This window comes from Colossoma macropomum, unplaced genomic scaffold (genome assembly GCF_904425465.1).
Source record: "Colossoma macropomum unplaced genomic scaffold, Colossoma_macropomum, whole genome shotgun sequence".
In the NCBI taxonomy this organism is placed as follows: Eukaryota; Metazoa; Chordata; class Actinopteri; order Characiformes; family Serrasalmidae; genus Colossoma; species Colossoma macropomum.
In genome coordinates this window covers 24304369-24320998 of record NW_023494792.1, presented here as the reverse complement: position 1 = coordinate 24320998, position 16630 = coordinate 24304369, and the positions used below count along the sequence as shown (strand labels likewise).

Below are 16630 nucleotides of genomic sequence, written 5' to 3'. Positions count from 1 at the left end.
TTACTAAAACATTCAACCTGATTCATAGAATTGTAAAATGATACTGCCCAGTAAAATTTTGACACAGTACCAATACTTTCACTTAAAACAGATTTCCTGTACTTTTCCACACCTGATTAAGGAAAAAAGAATAATCAGCATAATATTTTTTCCCAACTACATTAAGTATATAGACATTTTAGACTTTTTGCCCAGTGTGCGGAATACCCCCTTGTATTCAGCGGGTCCCATGTTGGCTTCTCCAGTGTTGGCGCGCTGCTAACTCACTTGCCATAGCAGTGCTGATTGGTTTAACAATTCTTTGTCTGGAAATGCTCTTTTCTTGTTTGGTAATGTGCTCTTTCACACATTAACTGAGATCTTACACTTCTCCTCTTCTGTCTCCAGTTTGAGAAATGAGTAACAGTTCACTCTTTCCTCCAGTCTCTTGGAAAATTGGGCAAGTTTTCAGATTTGCAAATATGCTATGGAATTGGTATGGGTAAAGTGTTTCAGGGCATAGTTACAGTTGCTAAGGTATGAAAGACCAGCTGGGTGAACCAGTTTACTACAGCGCCACCCTGAGGCACATCAGTGCTGCTTTTCTAGTTGGTTAAAAATACCAAACACAGAAGCTGATTGTGGGTGAAGCAACAATGACCTCTTCCTGAATGTGTATGTAAGTGTCTGTTTTACCCTAATGGACAGCATAACTTCACCTGATTTCTCACTTTGCTGAACTCAAAATGCTGTTTATTAAAAACCAACTGGATATTATGTTAGTCTGTACACAGAGTTGATGTTTAAACAAACCCACTTTTACAGGACTGATATAAAGACAGTGCACCAATGCAAAACATGTGACCAGATCTTTTTACAAATCTGGAAGTGTGCAGTTCTTCAAAGGACCACCACCACAAAAAGTATAGTGAGACTACATTTAGAAATGTGAAGTTAGAGGGTTACACTAAATTTCAGCCAACTGCTTAGATGTTGTCCTTTTTGTCATGTGTCATTTGTTTTTGGAGACTTGTTTGTTCGTCTCATAGCTGTAGCAAACCGAGCAAAAAGGATGCACTTTGACCCAATACTAATCTAATAATGTAGACTCTTATAACATGCAACTATTTTGTAATGATTATTATTTAGTTTGATTATTTATTTATTTATTTGATCATTCTGATCAGCTACAGTGACCTGGCCTAGATGCTATAATGTTTGGTTTTACCTCTGTTGAACTCTAAGATCACATGAATAAGCTGTTTTCATAGTGTGTTAACAGAAATGATAATAAATAGGACACATCTTGCTCCCAAGTGGTATTCTGCCCCCTTCTACTTTTTTGTCTTTATAATATGGTCAAATCAGTGTTCGGGATAAATGTGAAGCGTTTGATGAATAAACTTCGTTATTGTTCTCATTACACCTGTCAGATTGTCTTAAAAACAGGTGCCAGCAGGGGGCTCTGATGTTCATGCTAAAGAAGAGCACGTGTCTCACTGGCTCACAGAGCTTTGGCACTAAGAGTGTGTAAATGTGTGTGCCCTCAATCTGATTGCCAAAGATGTATCAGTTCCAGGAAGAGAACTGTGCCTGTTATCATGTATTCACTGTATTTTAGTTCCCAGTGTGAAAAGAAGTTTGGTGGTATTTGTACTGTATAAATTGTAAGTGTGTAATGTTTGTATTTTATTCGAGCCTGTATTCCTTTCATGCAGTCCCTTATTCGTTTTATTGCTGTTGTTGCTAATGTCACAGTCACAGTGATTTTCAACCCACATTTTATTAACATAAAAAGTATTAACCATAACAATAGCAATAGCCATATCACAGTGCTGGCTCACACTAACTTACATTATGATGTCAGTTAAAGTAAGAAAGATCTGCACAATCATTTTTGTTGAACAGATCTTATATAGAGTCTATAGTATAAATGCACTAATTTTTGAAAGTTTCATTTTGATGACTTTAATAGAAATCACACTCAGCTTCATGTCATACAAATCATATCACCTCATATGTGAAAAAATGAGTTTTGAGATTTTACCGTTTCAAATCCTTTTTTAATGTCTTAGTTCCAAGAATTGTTTATATTGTAACAGCTGCAGCCGTCGTCCACCCATACTGCAGAAAACATACAGTGCAAAACTTTTAGGCGTCTGAGAAAATTTGAATTAAAATGCTGTTTAACTGGGCTGTTGATTTATTTGCTCAGGAAAAATCACTATTAGAATAAATATGAATAACATTATTACAATAAGTGGTGATTTTGTGTTGCTTAATGTGTTTGTATTTATCATTCAGTACCTGGTTTGGTTAATCGATAATTCATTAAATTAAATCAGCAGTGTTGCTGATGGAATTTAACAAATCATTATGATGGCTGGGAGCATCTGGGAGTAACCTGGACCCAAACTCTGTTCTTTAGACTAGCTCATGAGATATCAGGTACTTTATGAAAAGTAGAATTCCATGTTACTTTTTACCTTTTTTGCATCTATTCTAATGATATGTGGTGCTTTTAGAAGCAAAAACTCTCTTATTGCCAAGATCAGTTGTTGTAAACAATGTGTTTGGGTGTCTTTTGCACAGTGCTGTATGTCAGAGGCATGTATGCCAGAATCCTTGTGGTTGAGTCATCATTCAGTATAAAGATCCTGGCATTACTGCTCATTCTAAATGTATGTAAATGATTGTTTCCAGAGAAACAGGAAACAAATCACACAGGCGAGTAACTCTCACGAAGACAGAATTCACCAATAGATTTCATTTACACCATTTCCTCCAAACTTAGCTGAACATTCCTTCAGCTATGAGCTTTCTCCTCAGTTCTCTGTACCATCACAAATACGAAAATTAGGAGATCCAGTTCTCTTATTCTTAATGACCGACTGGCATGAAGTGTAGAAGTGAGGTGTCATGTCTCGCATCTTAGTGTGTTAATAACATGCCAGAACCTAACCGTACGGAGAGGGCGGAAATGATTATTGGCTTCTGGTAATGTCAATGTCGTCACGCCCTTTTGTTGCCATGGTTGATATGTTTACATTCCTGTGATGCATTTTGTCTTTCAGCAGCTGCTGGAACATTCCAGCCCATACTAGTATGATTCCCCAAAGCTGTCATAAAACATCACACCAGCCTCCTTTCATAGTCTGGTTGGACTATGCATAGCCACAGTACATACCACAGTACCCCAGTGACAGACAGCAAAATCAGGTCCACAGAGAAGGAGACTGCAAGAGACAGTGGCTGCAAAGACCCACTCACTGCCACACACATCAGACAGTACACACAAGTCCCTCAAAGCAGAACAAGCTGGCACCTGAACAGCTTTAAAAAAACACATCCTTAAAAATGAAAGTGCTAAAAGGGCACTGATGCCATGTATAAATGATTTCCTGGAACTGTATGTCCAAGCCCAGAAATATTTAGGAGGCTTTGTTTTTAAAGAATGTTGCTCAGGTAGATCAGCAGCTTCAGATCAGCCGCACCACACCTACGCTCCCCTATTCTTCTTACTCAACCATAAATGATGTCCTGAACTCCTACAACCTGCACATAATGATACGCAGTGGAGGCTACATTTTGTGTTGCAGTATATTATGAATCGTACAGTACTGAGCAAAAGTTTTAGGCAGCTGTGAAAAGTATTTAAAACACTCAACTTTTATATGTAGTTTGTTTTTTCCCCTCAACTCCAATTACAGCATTTTTTATGCACTGAAAACAGTTATAGTACATGTTTTCTGTGACCATTCTCCAATCTCTCTTTACCCCTTAGAATTAAACACTTTGTTTTTGGAACCATGCCTTTAAGACATATATGTAAATGAGGTATTGCACCTCATTCAATAAGCAGTCTGGGCTGAAACACTGCTTATAACCTATACAGGAATAGGTGGAGCTAAACTGCTGTAGGCCGAATAGATGGATGTGTGTAAATGTGTTGTTTTGTGACCACAGATATTTAAATAAGTTAAATTCTAAATGGGCTGTTTTTGAAGCTTAGTTACCATATATGGCCTGTATAGACCAGAGAATGAATGATACATTTTGAAAATGTAATAATGTTTATATATTACGTCAGAATCTTTTATCTCGAAAACATGCTTTTCCATGATATGGGCCCTTTAAAAGTCTACTTAATTGGGCAATAAGTGTTTATTTGTCCAGAGAAATGAGTATTTGAATACATACCAACAACATTAATACAATAAGTAGTGATTTTATGTATGTTAATGTCTTTACTTGACCATTTCCAAGCCTCTCCTTGAGCACGCCTAGCATTTGAAGTTGTTATCCAGTATCTAGTTTGGCTAAATTAACACTTTATTAAATTACATCTGGTGTGCTGGTGGTGGATTTGAGCCCTCTATATCAGAGGTCTTCAAATCCGCTCCTAGATTTTATAATTACTGGTAGGAATGACACCAGGTGGCTAATCAGTTGCATCAAAGGTTCATTCAACTACCAGTAGTTACAAAATCCAGGACTGGAAACTGGATTTGAGGTCTGGATTTAAAGCTATTTGCTCTATGCGATGGCTGAGGGTGTTGAAGTCAGGGAACTTTGTCCAAACTTTGTTCTTCTATCTAGTTCACAACAATTTCTTAAACAAGAAATCCTTGTTACTTTTGACTGCATTAATGTTTATTAGAATTTATTTTAATGACACATAGAGCACACTACTGAGACAAAGGATTTCAAACAATTTGCTTAGGTTCTTAAGATTTTTGCACAGTACTGTATGTTATACTGCAAGGTCATTAGGTACAATAGCCTTGTATCTACACTTACTGGCCATTTTATCAGAAACACCTACTATATACCAATGCCTACTGTTAGGTTTATAAGTACTGACCACCTCTGTGGACCTGACTGCTAAATCAGGTCGGCAGAGAAGGTGACTGCACCCACTGCCACTCACATCAGATAGTACACACAAGTCCCTCAAACCAGAACAAGCTGGCACCTTGTTGTACTGCATGATTTCATTAACCCTCTACCACGCCCACCATTGGAAAGAGACTACTGAACCACTGCTAACCAGACATTATTTGGGTGGAGAATCATTCTCAGCATGTTCGTGTAGCAAGTACGAGAGCAGCAAGGCTGAGATTTTAAACATCTCAGTGTCACTGCTGAGCTGAGAATAGTCCACCAACCAAAAATATCCAGCCTGACCACTGATGAAGGACTAGAGGATGACTAATACAGATTACTCATGGAAAAAGAAGAGCAATAATCTCTAATTGTACATCTGCAAAGTGGACCAACAAAATAGATGTTTTCACTAAAGTGGGCACAGTGTTTAAAAACTCCAGCAACACTGCTGAGTCTGAGAAACTCATACCAGCTCATCATACATAACCATGCCACTGCAATGTGGTCGGTATGGTGTAGTGGGTAACACATCTGTCTTCTACTCTGTAGACTGGGGTTCAATCTCCTGCCTGGGTAAACACTCTACACTATACCGATAAGAGTCCTTGGGCAAGACTCCTAAGACTACCTTCGCCTACCTGTGTAAAATGATCAAATTGTAAGTCGCTCTGGATAAGAGTGTCTACCAAATGCCATAAATGTAAATGCTGAAGTCAGTGTTATGCTGAGAAGGGAACCACTGCTCAAATAATATCCGGTCAGTGGTGGTCCTACGGTGGTCAGTTTCTACTGATGAATGGGGCCTAATAACTTGTGCAGTAACAGATGAGCTACAGTCAGTAATTGTAAATCTACATAGCACACCTACAGTCAAATGCAAAAGTTATGACTGGTCAAATTAAAAGTTTTGGCAGTGAAAATTAGTTAACACACGCTCTACAATCTTAAACATGACATTTTTCTTAAAAAATAGTGCACAATTTCTATTTATTTGCCAACAAATGTTTGTTTGTTTCAACATACTGGAAAAATATAAAATGATATTAAGTATATATAAAATATAAAATGTGCCATAACTTTTGCAGAGGCCACTTTTTATGTTTTATTTTTCCAACATGCTAAAATTCAACAAACAGTAATTGTGCATTAAAATGTACAGAAGTGTGTTCTCTGCAGTGTTTATTTTAGGGGGTGGACACATCTGTACATATTAAGTTCCAGTGAGTGCAGTCATACGTAACAGTGTGTATTAATGTTAATCATCAGTTGCATTTGTGTATCTTAATCTATAGGCTGTACATGGTCATGCAAACTCAACATTCAGACTTCAGATCTGGAAAACATTCTTTCTTCGGTCCATAAAAGTCCTGATTGTAGATTTACTCAGTTTGCTAAGTCAGGGTCTGTGTACTATCCCAGTCTGTCCAGCTCCCATAAACCAAAGAGACCAAGCACACTCAGGCTGTGTTATCAGTATACTTTAATGAACATTAATTACATGATATACATAGTGTTTCATTGAAACAAGAGTGTAGCACTTGTAGGAATGGCCTGGAGGGACGCTCTCCTAGCCCTCTCGTAACTACAGCAGTCTAGTAGTAGTGTAAAGAAAATGTGTGCCACAGCCAACCCACAAGTTGCTAGAGTAGGGGGGAACCGTGCTCTGTTCAGGAAACCACTCCAGAATGCAGTCCCTCATTTTCAGCCAGTGATGGAGGGAAGCCCATCAAGGATCTAAATCCGTACCCCAAAAACCAGTTGGCAATACACGTATGAGACCACTCAGTTCAACAGTTGATTTCATAGTTAAAACATATTGAGCAAAACTGACAAAAAAAGGAACGCATATATATATATATATACACACACACACACACTTCAGCTGGCTGGTATATACAGATATTTACAATATATAAATATAGTAAAATAGTTTAAATTACATTGATGTTCTTCCATAAATAAGTGTTGGACAATAACGTCTTAGATGACATATGAGGTTAGCGATTGGAAGCACAGTGAGGTTTTACTAGTGTGTCAAGGCTGCATGCAGGCAGCTATTTCACTCAACGGGCTCATGACACTGACCAGTGGACGTGACATCTGTCATCTCAATTCTCTTGTCCTTTTTGTGTTTTCTGTCCTTTTCCATCTCCCTCTCTCTCTCCTCAGGTGAACGAGCAAAGTAACATTAAGCTGCCGATGGCTAACACTGAGACGGCAAGCGAAGTCGTACAAACACAGAAAACCTTTTCCCACTCCTCCCCCTACTCCGCCTGAGAAGTTGTAACGTACCGTCTTTTCAGCAATGTGAGGCTCTGCCTTTAAAAAGCATACACAATTTTAAGGTAAGGTTCATCAATACTGTACAACCACTGTATGTGGCTAAAATAAAATTGCATTCTTCCCTAAAGAAAAACTTTGGTGCCTTCTGAGAGAAGAACAGCAATCAAACTTTCAGTCTTGCCTTTTGAGCAAAGAGGTTATTGCTGTAAAAAATGTTGCCTAGTTCTTAAATAAGATTACAGTGTGCGTTACAGTAAATCCATTCCGCTGTTTCACTAACCATAACCTCAGGTGAACAACTATGAATATGCACTTTGTTCATTAGTAGATCTAAGCAAGTTTTTTTTTTTTTTAACAAGTAAAGATGACTAAAGTAGTACAGTCAAAATGGCATCGTAACAAATACTCAAAGCAGTGTTGTGATGTCTGAGCTGACAACGTTCACATATGTGCTGAATATTAAGTGCTTTTCAATATACAAACCAGTAGGAAATATTTTTGGCAAAGGTAAAAAGAGAAGTCAAAAAGCCAGGCCGTCAGCCTCAGGTAAAGTAAGTCTGCCACTGCTTCGTGTGTTGTGGCTCGGAGCTGCTTGGGTTTTGGTTAAGTTGGAAAAGCTAAACCTGAAGCAATCTTGCGCTGAGCTAGTCTCTCACTTGCAAGATGTTTGCAAATGCTGTGAAACAATTGCCATATGTTTCAACTGCACAAGAAATACTAAAAAAAAGGACAGAAGAGCAGGAAACAACTGAAAAACTGATCACAGCAACAAAAATATAAGAAAAAAAATCACCATCTTTGTGGTCTAACAGCATACTGTACAAAGTTCAGGACATTCTCTCAGAATGGTATGTAGGTCTTTGCTCTGAGCTGGAAGAAGAGCACTTTCTTTTGTGTACATTTACAGTTTTAGTGATCAGAGAAGTGACGGGCTTGACAGCGGATCAGAGACGCTGGAGACGTGTCCGTCCTGCCTGTCACTTGCGCTGGGACTGTGCCCCTTAGTGACCATTCTCTTGGGCCTTTGAACCAGCAGCGTTGTTGATCCAGTCCAGGATGATTAGCGTCATGCTACCAAACATGACGATGAAACCGCCGGCAAGGAACACGGCTGCCTGCAGCAAGCAACAAAAGGAGACGGGATTAATCAAACATCCTAGTTAATAATGTCATAAAACAAACTGTACACACCCTTTTAGAAGATTTACATGTAACATTAACATTTACTTTTGGTTTTGTGCGTAGAGCCTTACTGTTTTTTAGTCTTATGACAAATTCATTCAAAGAAATTTGCCATAGCGTATTGTTATTAATTGCTAATTTCGCTGTTATTACTGTGAGAGTCATCATATTCTTCTTACCCCTATCTTCTGGACTGACATCATGGGCTCCTTCTTCACCAGTTTGATGTAGAAGGCAGAGGGCAGGATGAAGATCAACATAGCAGCAGCAGAAGCACCTTGAAAAGGAACATATTTGTATTAGCTTCACCAGCTGGCTCTAGTATACTGTTGACTACTTTCAAAAAACAGATTACATGTATTTCACAATTGAAAACAGTTATGGCTTTGTCTGATAAAAGTTTGTAATTTTCCCTTATTTGCACTGTGGCTGTGCTGTAGATGTAACCTACCGATGAATCCAAAGATATCCTTGATGCTGGGGACAAAGATGACGAGCACACTGACGAAGCTCAGCAGAACGAAAGTGATTATAGTGTGGCGGATCCAGCTGAACTCTTTCGAGGGCCATAACAGGTGGTTCACTGAGGTACGGAGCTGAAGTACCAGAGGAAAGATTTCTTAGTTTCATATTTTTGTTAGTCACACCAGCTCTTACGCAACAGGCACACATTTGCATAGCGCTAACAGCTGTCAGTTAGAGTTGTCAGCTGTCACCCTGAGTTTTCACTGGTACACAAATATTACACAGACATTATGCTCTTTCTTCCTGCTGAAGCTTCACTACCTAACTAGCAAGACACAGCTCCATGTATTATGTCTTAACAGTGGCTTAATACTATTGTGATAGTGTGTGGTTATACTTACAGGGAAGAGAACCACGGGGACAGTAAGAGTGACAGCAGTCAGCACGGCCAGACGCACAATCAGCAGCACTACATCGAATCTGTACACCTTGGAGTATGTGTGCAGGAGCTCAGACTCGACGGCATCTATAAAGCAAAAACACAGTTCACCATTACTATTAGATGATGTGCACTCAGTGAGACTTGGTCTGCAACAAATCTCAAGTCACTGTTTCCCACAACCCAGTTCTGACTGGGTTCTTTACTGCAGGGGGCGGAAAAAATAAAGTCCTTGCTTGCACAATATTTCCACTCTTCTAAGCAGGCCAAGAACATCTGCAAACACGTGATGTTATGTTCCTGCCATGACAAACAGCACAGGGGACAGCTGGAGTGCCTTTTTCTTTCTCAAGCCTTACATAAGGGCTGCTGGAGCAGAGCCCAGCGGAGGAAGCTTCTCACTTGCTACCCTTTCATCTGCAAAAATGGGTGAATCTGACAAATTCTTAATTCATAGTCTTTCTAACACTCAGCCCCTGCAGTGTTTCTGAATGTGGTTTTATTCAAAAGTGAGAGGATTTTGTGAAGTGATTTAAAGGGCCACCAAGTGCTTACCATTAAAGGTCAGGTAGCCAAATAGAGCAGCCAGCAGATACATGATAAACATGGCGAAAAATGACACGTTGGCAACGTTCTGCATCTTCTTACGGGAGCGGCTGTAGAGAGAGAGGAGGAGACTTAGAAATGCTAAAGTATCAACCATTCTAAAATCTTTCTGTGTGAAACTCCTCTGTCTACTCATTGGCTTAGTAATCTCTGCATATTAATGTATTTGTTTTCCTCTTGAACTTACTCTTTGAGCTCCTCGTACATGGGCAGAATGGCTGGGTGGCACACAAAAGCAAAGGTGAGAATGGGAACAGCATATACCGTCTGGAAAGAAAGGGTACAAAAGACACGGTTAAACATCAAAATCAAAGCAGAGCGGACATTAGCACATTAATCTTATAGACAGACGTCAGACTGCAGTACCTGTGAATTGAAGACAAAGTACTTGGGCGTGCAGACCGTGCTGTTAATGTGTTCCACTGTGCTGTTCACTGTCATGTTGATGATGTCCAGGGGCAGTGGGCAGGGGATCTGAAACGTCTTGTAGATCACCTGAAGAACAAAAACAAGTTAGACAAAATGATCAGACAAAAGATACCTTGTTTAATGAACAACAGCTGCAACGTAGGATCTACAACTATGGGCTGTCTCATAGGGATGTAAATGAGCTGTCTGATTGCCCGTCTTTATTCAAAGTAGCACCGAGGTTTCAACAGTTCTTTTGTTTTCCTATGTACCCGCTATACATGTCTCCAAGGTTTTAATGATCTACCTGGATCTCATGAATGAGAACATGGTAAAATGTAAAGTTAAGAATAAAACTCTTTACTTACCACGATTAGGAAGAAAACCATGCACAATAACGAAAATCCGCTTGTGTAACCGAGGTAGCCTGCGGTAAAATTGAAATACAATGTTAGTTTCTTTAAGTTCAGGCATAAACCAGCAGAGCACTTCCCTTGAAACTTTTCTATTATGCTGGAATGACACTCACCCAGATTTTTTAGCAGCGAGAGTGGTAAAATAACGACGAGAGACAGAATCAGGACTAGGTAGTCTCCATTGGTGTACCATTCCCTGCAAGAAAATGTGAATTTGACATGAGTGTTTGGTGGATTTAAATATCAATCATCTGCAACAGTATGATACTAAAATACAGAACTTAACACAATGTCAGGGATTCATTAATAAAACCCCTCAAAAATCCAAATCGCCCTAAACCCATGAGCCAAATCTGTTTGTCGGAATAGGAGATACAGTGCACTCAGGAATGGCAGGCAGAATTGAATTAACTGGGAACTTTGAGTTCTGAATGTTTCATGAGGTAGCTTTCATGCATTAGGTCACTGCAGGCTACAGCTCTGTGCGGCACAAGGCTTTCTAAAAAGACCTCTTTGATTGGGCCCTTGACATACGTCTCCTCCCAGCCTGCCTGCAGCACAATGGAACACTTCACCTCAAAAACACTCAGGGAAACCACTGCTTACAAAAGTGTAAAAATCCTCACTGTACTGAAAGAGCAATGCAGCAAAGGCATGCACTATGAAGGAAGACCTGCAGACAAATTTACACACAGACACGGATGAAAATTAATCTTACCCTTCACTGTTTTCGACGAATGCTTTGATGACAATCGGTAACTCGTACTTCACAATGAAGAGGTAGCTGGACATGGCTAAAGTAGAAATTTGAACATATTAGTAACCCCTAATCCTTGAGTGCTCCTATTTGTAGAAATTGTTTTAAAAACAGACAAAACATTCCATACAAAACTATTCCCAAAACTGTATGTGGTATTTTATTTTTAATCAATTCTATTAAATCAATATAAACCATATATTCACTTAAAAGATCACTTATAATCCACTACAATAGGCCTGATTAATATTTAATGTATTCTGCTGGACAAAAGCTGTTTGGGTCACAACTCATACATAACTTATAGCAGACAAAGTGGAAATGCAGTGGTGTCTTACCTCCGAAGTTCTGCATGGTGATAGAGCAGGATGCTGCCAGCTTCCCTGGTAAGCCAAAAGCCTTGTAGCCCAACTGCTCATAGATCAAAGAGCCTGAGAGAGGACAGAGATACACCATTAAAACCAATTACAATCATATGGGTTATACACAAAAACACTAATAATAATAATAAATGGATAGAGAATTTGTTGCTAACCTCCTTCATTGGCAGTCTTGAGGAGCAGATGCACAGAGTAGAGGGAGAATATGGACACAGCTATCAGCAGAATGCTGCCAGAGAGAGCAGAGAATCACAGTATAAATTATTAAGCTCACGCTGCTGTATCACTCGCATTGCTGCTGTTATTCTTTGCAAGGGCACCCATTCTGTACTGCAAAGGACAGCAGCAGTGTTCTCTGAATGGGCGAAAATACAGAGATTGCACCATTTCCGGTAAAGCTTGATGAGTAGGCACATGCTGTTGTGAGTGTGTGTGCGCGATGCAGTGTGGTTATGCGACACTCGCAGCAGACGAGAGGCGAAGAGGTGAAAGCTAAACCGTCAGGATCCTACTCTGTAGCAGCAAAACCGTCTGAGCCAGTCACGATATCCCTATTACAGCTGGATTATCATCTACCCTCTCACCGCTGTCACCTTTTAAACATAGATCCCACCCAGTCTCTCAGGAGATTTGATCAGAGATTATATGCGAAAAAAGCTTCACAGTCTCATCTGTGCTCCGTGGTCTCCAGCTCTTATCTGACTCAAGTCCCTACATGACCTTTAATACTAGGTTAACAGTATTAATAGTTCATGCAGATACAGATGCACTAATATGTACAGAGAAGGACTTTGGGAAAAATATCTAGAGATTTTTCTAACCAGTAAATCAGGCTGTATAAAACTACTAAAATGCAGACATTTTTGGCACAATAATGATCAACTATAGGTCCTGATTAAGAGTCAAATCAAACATCGCTCTGATTACTTTTTTAAAACAAATATTTGCTGATACCAATGTAATAACAATATCATCGTGCATCCCTATACATAGATCTATTTTACATCCGTGGTAGTGGAAAAATAATGTTCTCTCAAAACCTCTCTACTTAATTATACTCCTGCAAAAACTGTCAGTCAACTATCCACGACCGGCTCATACAACGGATCTTGTTTAGTTAATGCCATCAAGATGTGCTCGCACGTCAAATGGCCCAAAGCACACCCACGCCCTTTATATAACCGGCAGAAACCCTGGCCTGCCTACAGGGGTATTAGCGTGGTCGCTAAGAGGCTTGGCCTCCCTGCGAGTGACTCTGTGTGTGAGCCCTGAACACACTCTCCCTGCCTCTCTACACACACACACACACCTATACACAAAACTACGACTGTTTGTAAACACACATTAAGTATGGCCGTTCTCCAGGAGTGCACCACACAGCCTTCACTCTTCTAGAGCTAAGTCAACTAATGAAGATAAGCTGCTCACATTCCAGCTGAACTCAGCTGTGAAACTGGGACAAACTACAGTGTTCATTAACAGCCCCAATTAACATCATACAGTAATGAGTGCAGCACAAAGAGAGGTTTCAATTACGGCAGCACAAACCACAGACAGGAAGAAAAAGGGAGACTTTAATGACCAACTAAAAAGATAAATGTGATGCCACCAACAGGCTGATCTGACCAGGAAGGCTTAATAGCCTTCAGGAATTGCTGGGATCGGTGCCTCAAATCTGGTATTAAAACAAGCTGTGCTAGTGTAAACCTCTAACTAATTCCAGACATAAGACTCCAGCTCTGAAAGAGCACGGCCTAATATCAGCCAACACACACTTCTCCATCAATCACAAAGGGTACTCACACAAACAGTGCGATGCCAGTGTTGGCCATGGCATACGACAGGCCAAGGATTCCACTGCCCATGATGGCATTGCCCAGGTTGAAAACAGACATCCCAAAGGAGGCGGTGCCAGGGTGCTGATGGAAAGGAAAAAAACTGATTAAAACCTGACACCGAAGCACGAGGAAATTAAGATGCTGCCAGTCTTACTGGATGAGACACTCACATATTCTGTTTCATACTTCTTCTTATTTCCCGGATAATTAGAGAGGAAGTTCTGACTCTCAGCATCCATGTCCGGATACTGACTGTGATGAGGAGAAACAGAATATCAGTTCACTCTGTATTTACTCTGCACACATGTTTATTTGAATGACTGACATGCAGGAGCAGAGCGGCGTGGCAGAGCCTCGCACTGTCCTGTCTGCAGCAGTGAGAAAGGCAGGTACCTGCTGAGGGGGACTTTCTTTTCCAGGTAAACCGGGTACTCATTGCTGTTGGAACTGCTGCTGTCTTCGTCATGAGAAATGTTGAAATGGCTCATCTCTGGTTTCCCAGGGGTCCTGCTCATTCTGTAGAGTTAAAACATAAAAGACAAAAAATGAACAAATTAGAAAAAAATCCCTTTTTATCATGCATCGTCACTGAATCTCTATCCTCCAGGCGCAGGGAGAAATGATCGATACAGTGCGCCGCTTCAAGAACCGAGTCACGTGACTTGCCGCGCCTGTTGGGGGGGTCTATGTCGACGTCACCGCGGAGCAGTGGAAAATTCCGAGCCGGTAACAGAGACAAGCTGACCAAACACACACACGCGCAGCTTAGCACCTCAGAATAACTGACCGAACACACGCACAGCTCGGAATAACTGACCGAACACACACACAGCTCGGAATAACTGACCGAACACACACACAGCTCAGAATAACTGACCAGCTACCTCACTCACATTAACACTCGATGAGTCAGACACACATAAGAGGCTCAAGTCGGCCTCCAGCTTTTTATTCGAAATATCCCAGTCCATCTTAAATTTAAGATGGAACGGAAAAATTCGAACTAGATACATCCGCACACAGACTCAGATCAGATCAGACCTCCTCCATTCGTTCACCTCAGGACTAGTTAGTGAGGGTGTCTCTCGGTCAGTGAGTCTGAGAGGGGGAGTGAGTGATGGCCATGTAGGCACTGATGGTCTTATTAAAGGGCCGTAGATGGAGAGTGTGGACATTACGGGAAACAAAGGCACGTGTCTGAGCGCCGAGGAGTGTCGAGCCCTCATTTTTGCGCAGCAGCATCCGTCTGTCTTTCCCCGCCCAGAGGAAAAAACCACGACCGTTGAACCAACCCGCTCAAACGACGGACGAGGAGGAATTACCCTCTCTCTTCTTTATTGTACCTTTTCTGAGACCCCTTTTAACCTCTAATGTACATTTTCTGTCAGGAAACTGCGGCAACGCCGTTTCAGTTATTTATTTATTTATTATTAATTAATTAATTAATTTATTCATTTCCGAGCCGGTGGTCTGAGCTGAGCTGAGGGCTGCGGTTCAGTCGGTCTTATCTGAAGGACACCGAGGAAGGTAACGTTACTCGGTAAGCTCGTTTTCTGTCACCGGTGCTGATCATTTCTCAATTTTCTCTATTTTAACAGTTCAGTAATGAGGCATAAAGTGAACCACCCGCCTTCAAATCAACTAGCATGTCATCATTTAGCTCATTTATCCGCAAAAAAGACAAGAACAAGCATTTTTCTCATTTTATCTTCTGTTTTATAAGGTCAAATAACCGAGAGGAAGATTAGAGAAGGCAGGAACAAACCTCACCTCAGAAAATGGCTTTAAAAAATCCCTTCCTCTGTTCCGTCGGTCTCGGCGGTGAAGTGTTGAGTCGCTTCCTCTTTATTAAGAAAGATCCAGAAAATGAATGAAAAACACACTCGGCTTTATCCTTCTCACGAACGGCTCACAATACAGCTCTAACAGGTATAAATAAAGAAGACCAACACCATAAATATTACAGTATAAATAAGAAAACGAATCAGATGAACAGAGCCGTTTCTCGGGTTCCGCACTCAGAGACAGTGAGGAACCGGCTCAGCCTCCGGGGTTTATATTCCTCAAAATGGGTTGCATCAGCTGCCGAACGCGGGAGGCGTGCCCCCCAAAAAGCCCCGCCCACCCGTGACGGTTTGTATACAAACACTCAGTGGCCGACATTTCAACTGTGTTCACACACGAGGTCGAAATCATGTTCATGTCTTTCTGGTTCGATTTATGTTGTTTTAAGAGGAGTGAATATAAACTCTTAAAAAAGATGGTTCTTCAAAGGTTCTTTAGTAAAGGGAATGGTTCTGTTCAGAACCATGAAGTCTATATAGATCAATAAGGAGTGTGGAATCAATAAGGAATAAGGAAAATGGTTCTATATAACACCAAAAAGGGTTCTGCTATTATTATGATGTCAAGCTTGTAACAATATAAGAATCCTTTTTTTTTTGTTGCTATATTAGAACCAATTTCAAAAGGTTCTATATAGACCCATACACAGCACATTCTCCATCAATATGAATAACCACTTCACCATGCAAAGAATCATTTAAGCATTAAATGTTTCTATAGAACTCATGGTTCTAAATAGAACCAATGTCTTTACTAAAGAAACATTGAAGAACCATATTTTTAAAGAGTGTATGCGGCTTAAAATGCAGTTTAAATCACGTTTTGTATTTGTAGTTGTGTTTCAGGCACAGCCTGAAAGTGAGACTGTTGTGGTAGATCCTGTGGAGAGCAAAGAATTTGGTCGTAAAAAAAGAGGAACTCTCTCTCATTGACACAGTGGTTGCACCAACGATGTTTCACATGGTCTGAATAAGCCATTGCCACATTACTGAGGTGGATTTATGCTGAACATATAGCTCATGTGATTCTTAGACATTGAGGCTAATCCTTTACAAGTTAACCTATTATCAGATATGGGATGTCACTAGGACGTGAATGGACTTTTCTGCAACAAATTCCTGAAATCAGAATCATCCAGATGAGTT

General features: G+C 40.4%; 1 protein-coding gene across 1 annotated transcript; it reads right to left on the bottom strand.

Annotated features, from left to right (window-relative positions):
* Window positions 1-6329: 6329 nt before the first annotated feature.
* slc38a2 (solute carrier family 38 member 2) lies at window positions 6330-15693 on the bottom strand. Its single transcript, XM_036576646.1, has 16 exons — window positions 15411-15693; window positions 14034-14156; window positions 13811-13892; window positions 13606-13721; window positions 11958-12031; window positions 11761-11853; window positions 11384-11459; window positions 10779-10861; window positions 10618-10676; window positions 10208-10336; window positions 10029-10108; window positions 9791-9891; window positions 9198-9322; window positions 8783-8927; window positions 8511-8608; window positions 6330-8264 (listed from the first exon to the last, which is right to left on the bottom strand). The coding sequence occupies exons 2-16, from the start codon at window positions 14153-14155 to the stop codon at window positions 8151-8153; spliced, it is 1497 nt and encodes a 498-aa protein (XP_036432539.1). The 5' UTR covers window position 14156; window positions 15411-15693; the 3' UTR covers window positions 6330-8150.
* Between the last annotated feature and the right edge of the window lie 937 nt (window positions 15694-16630).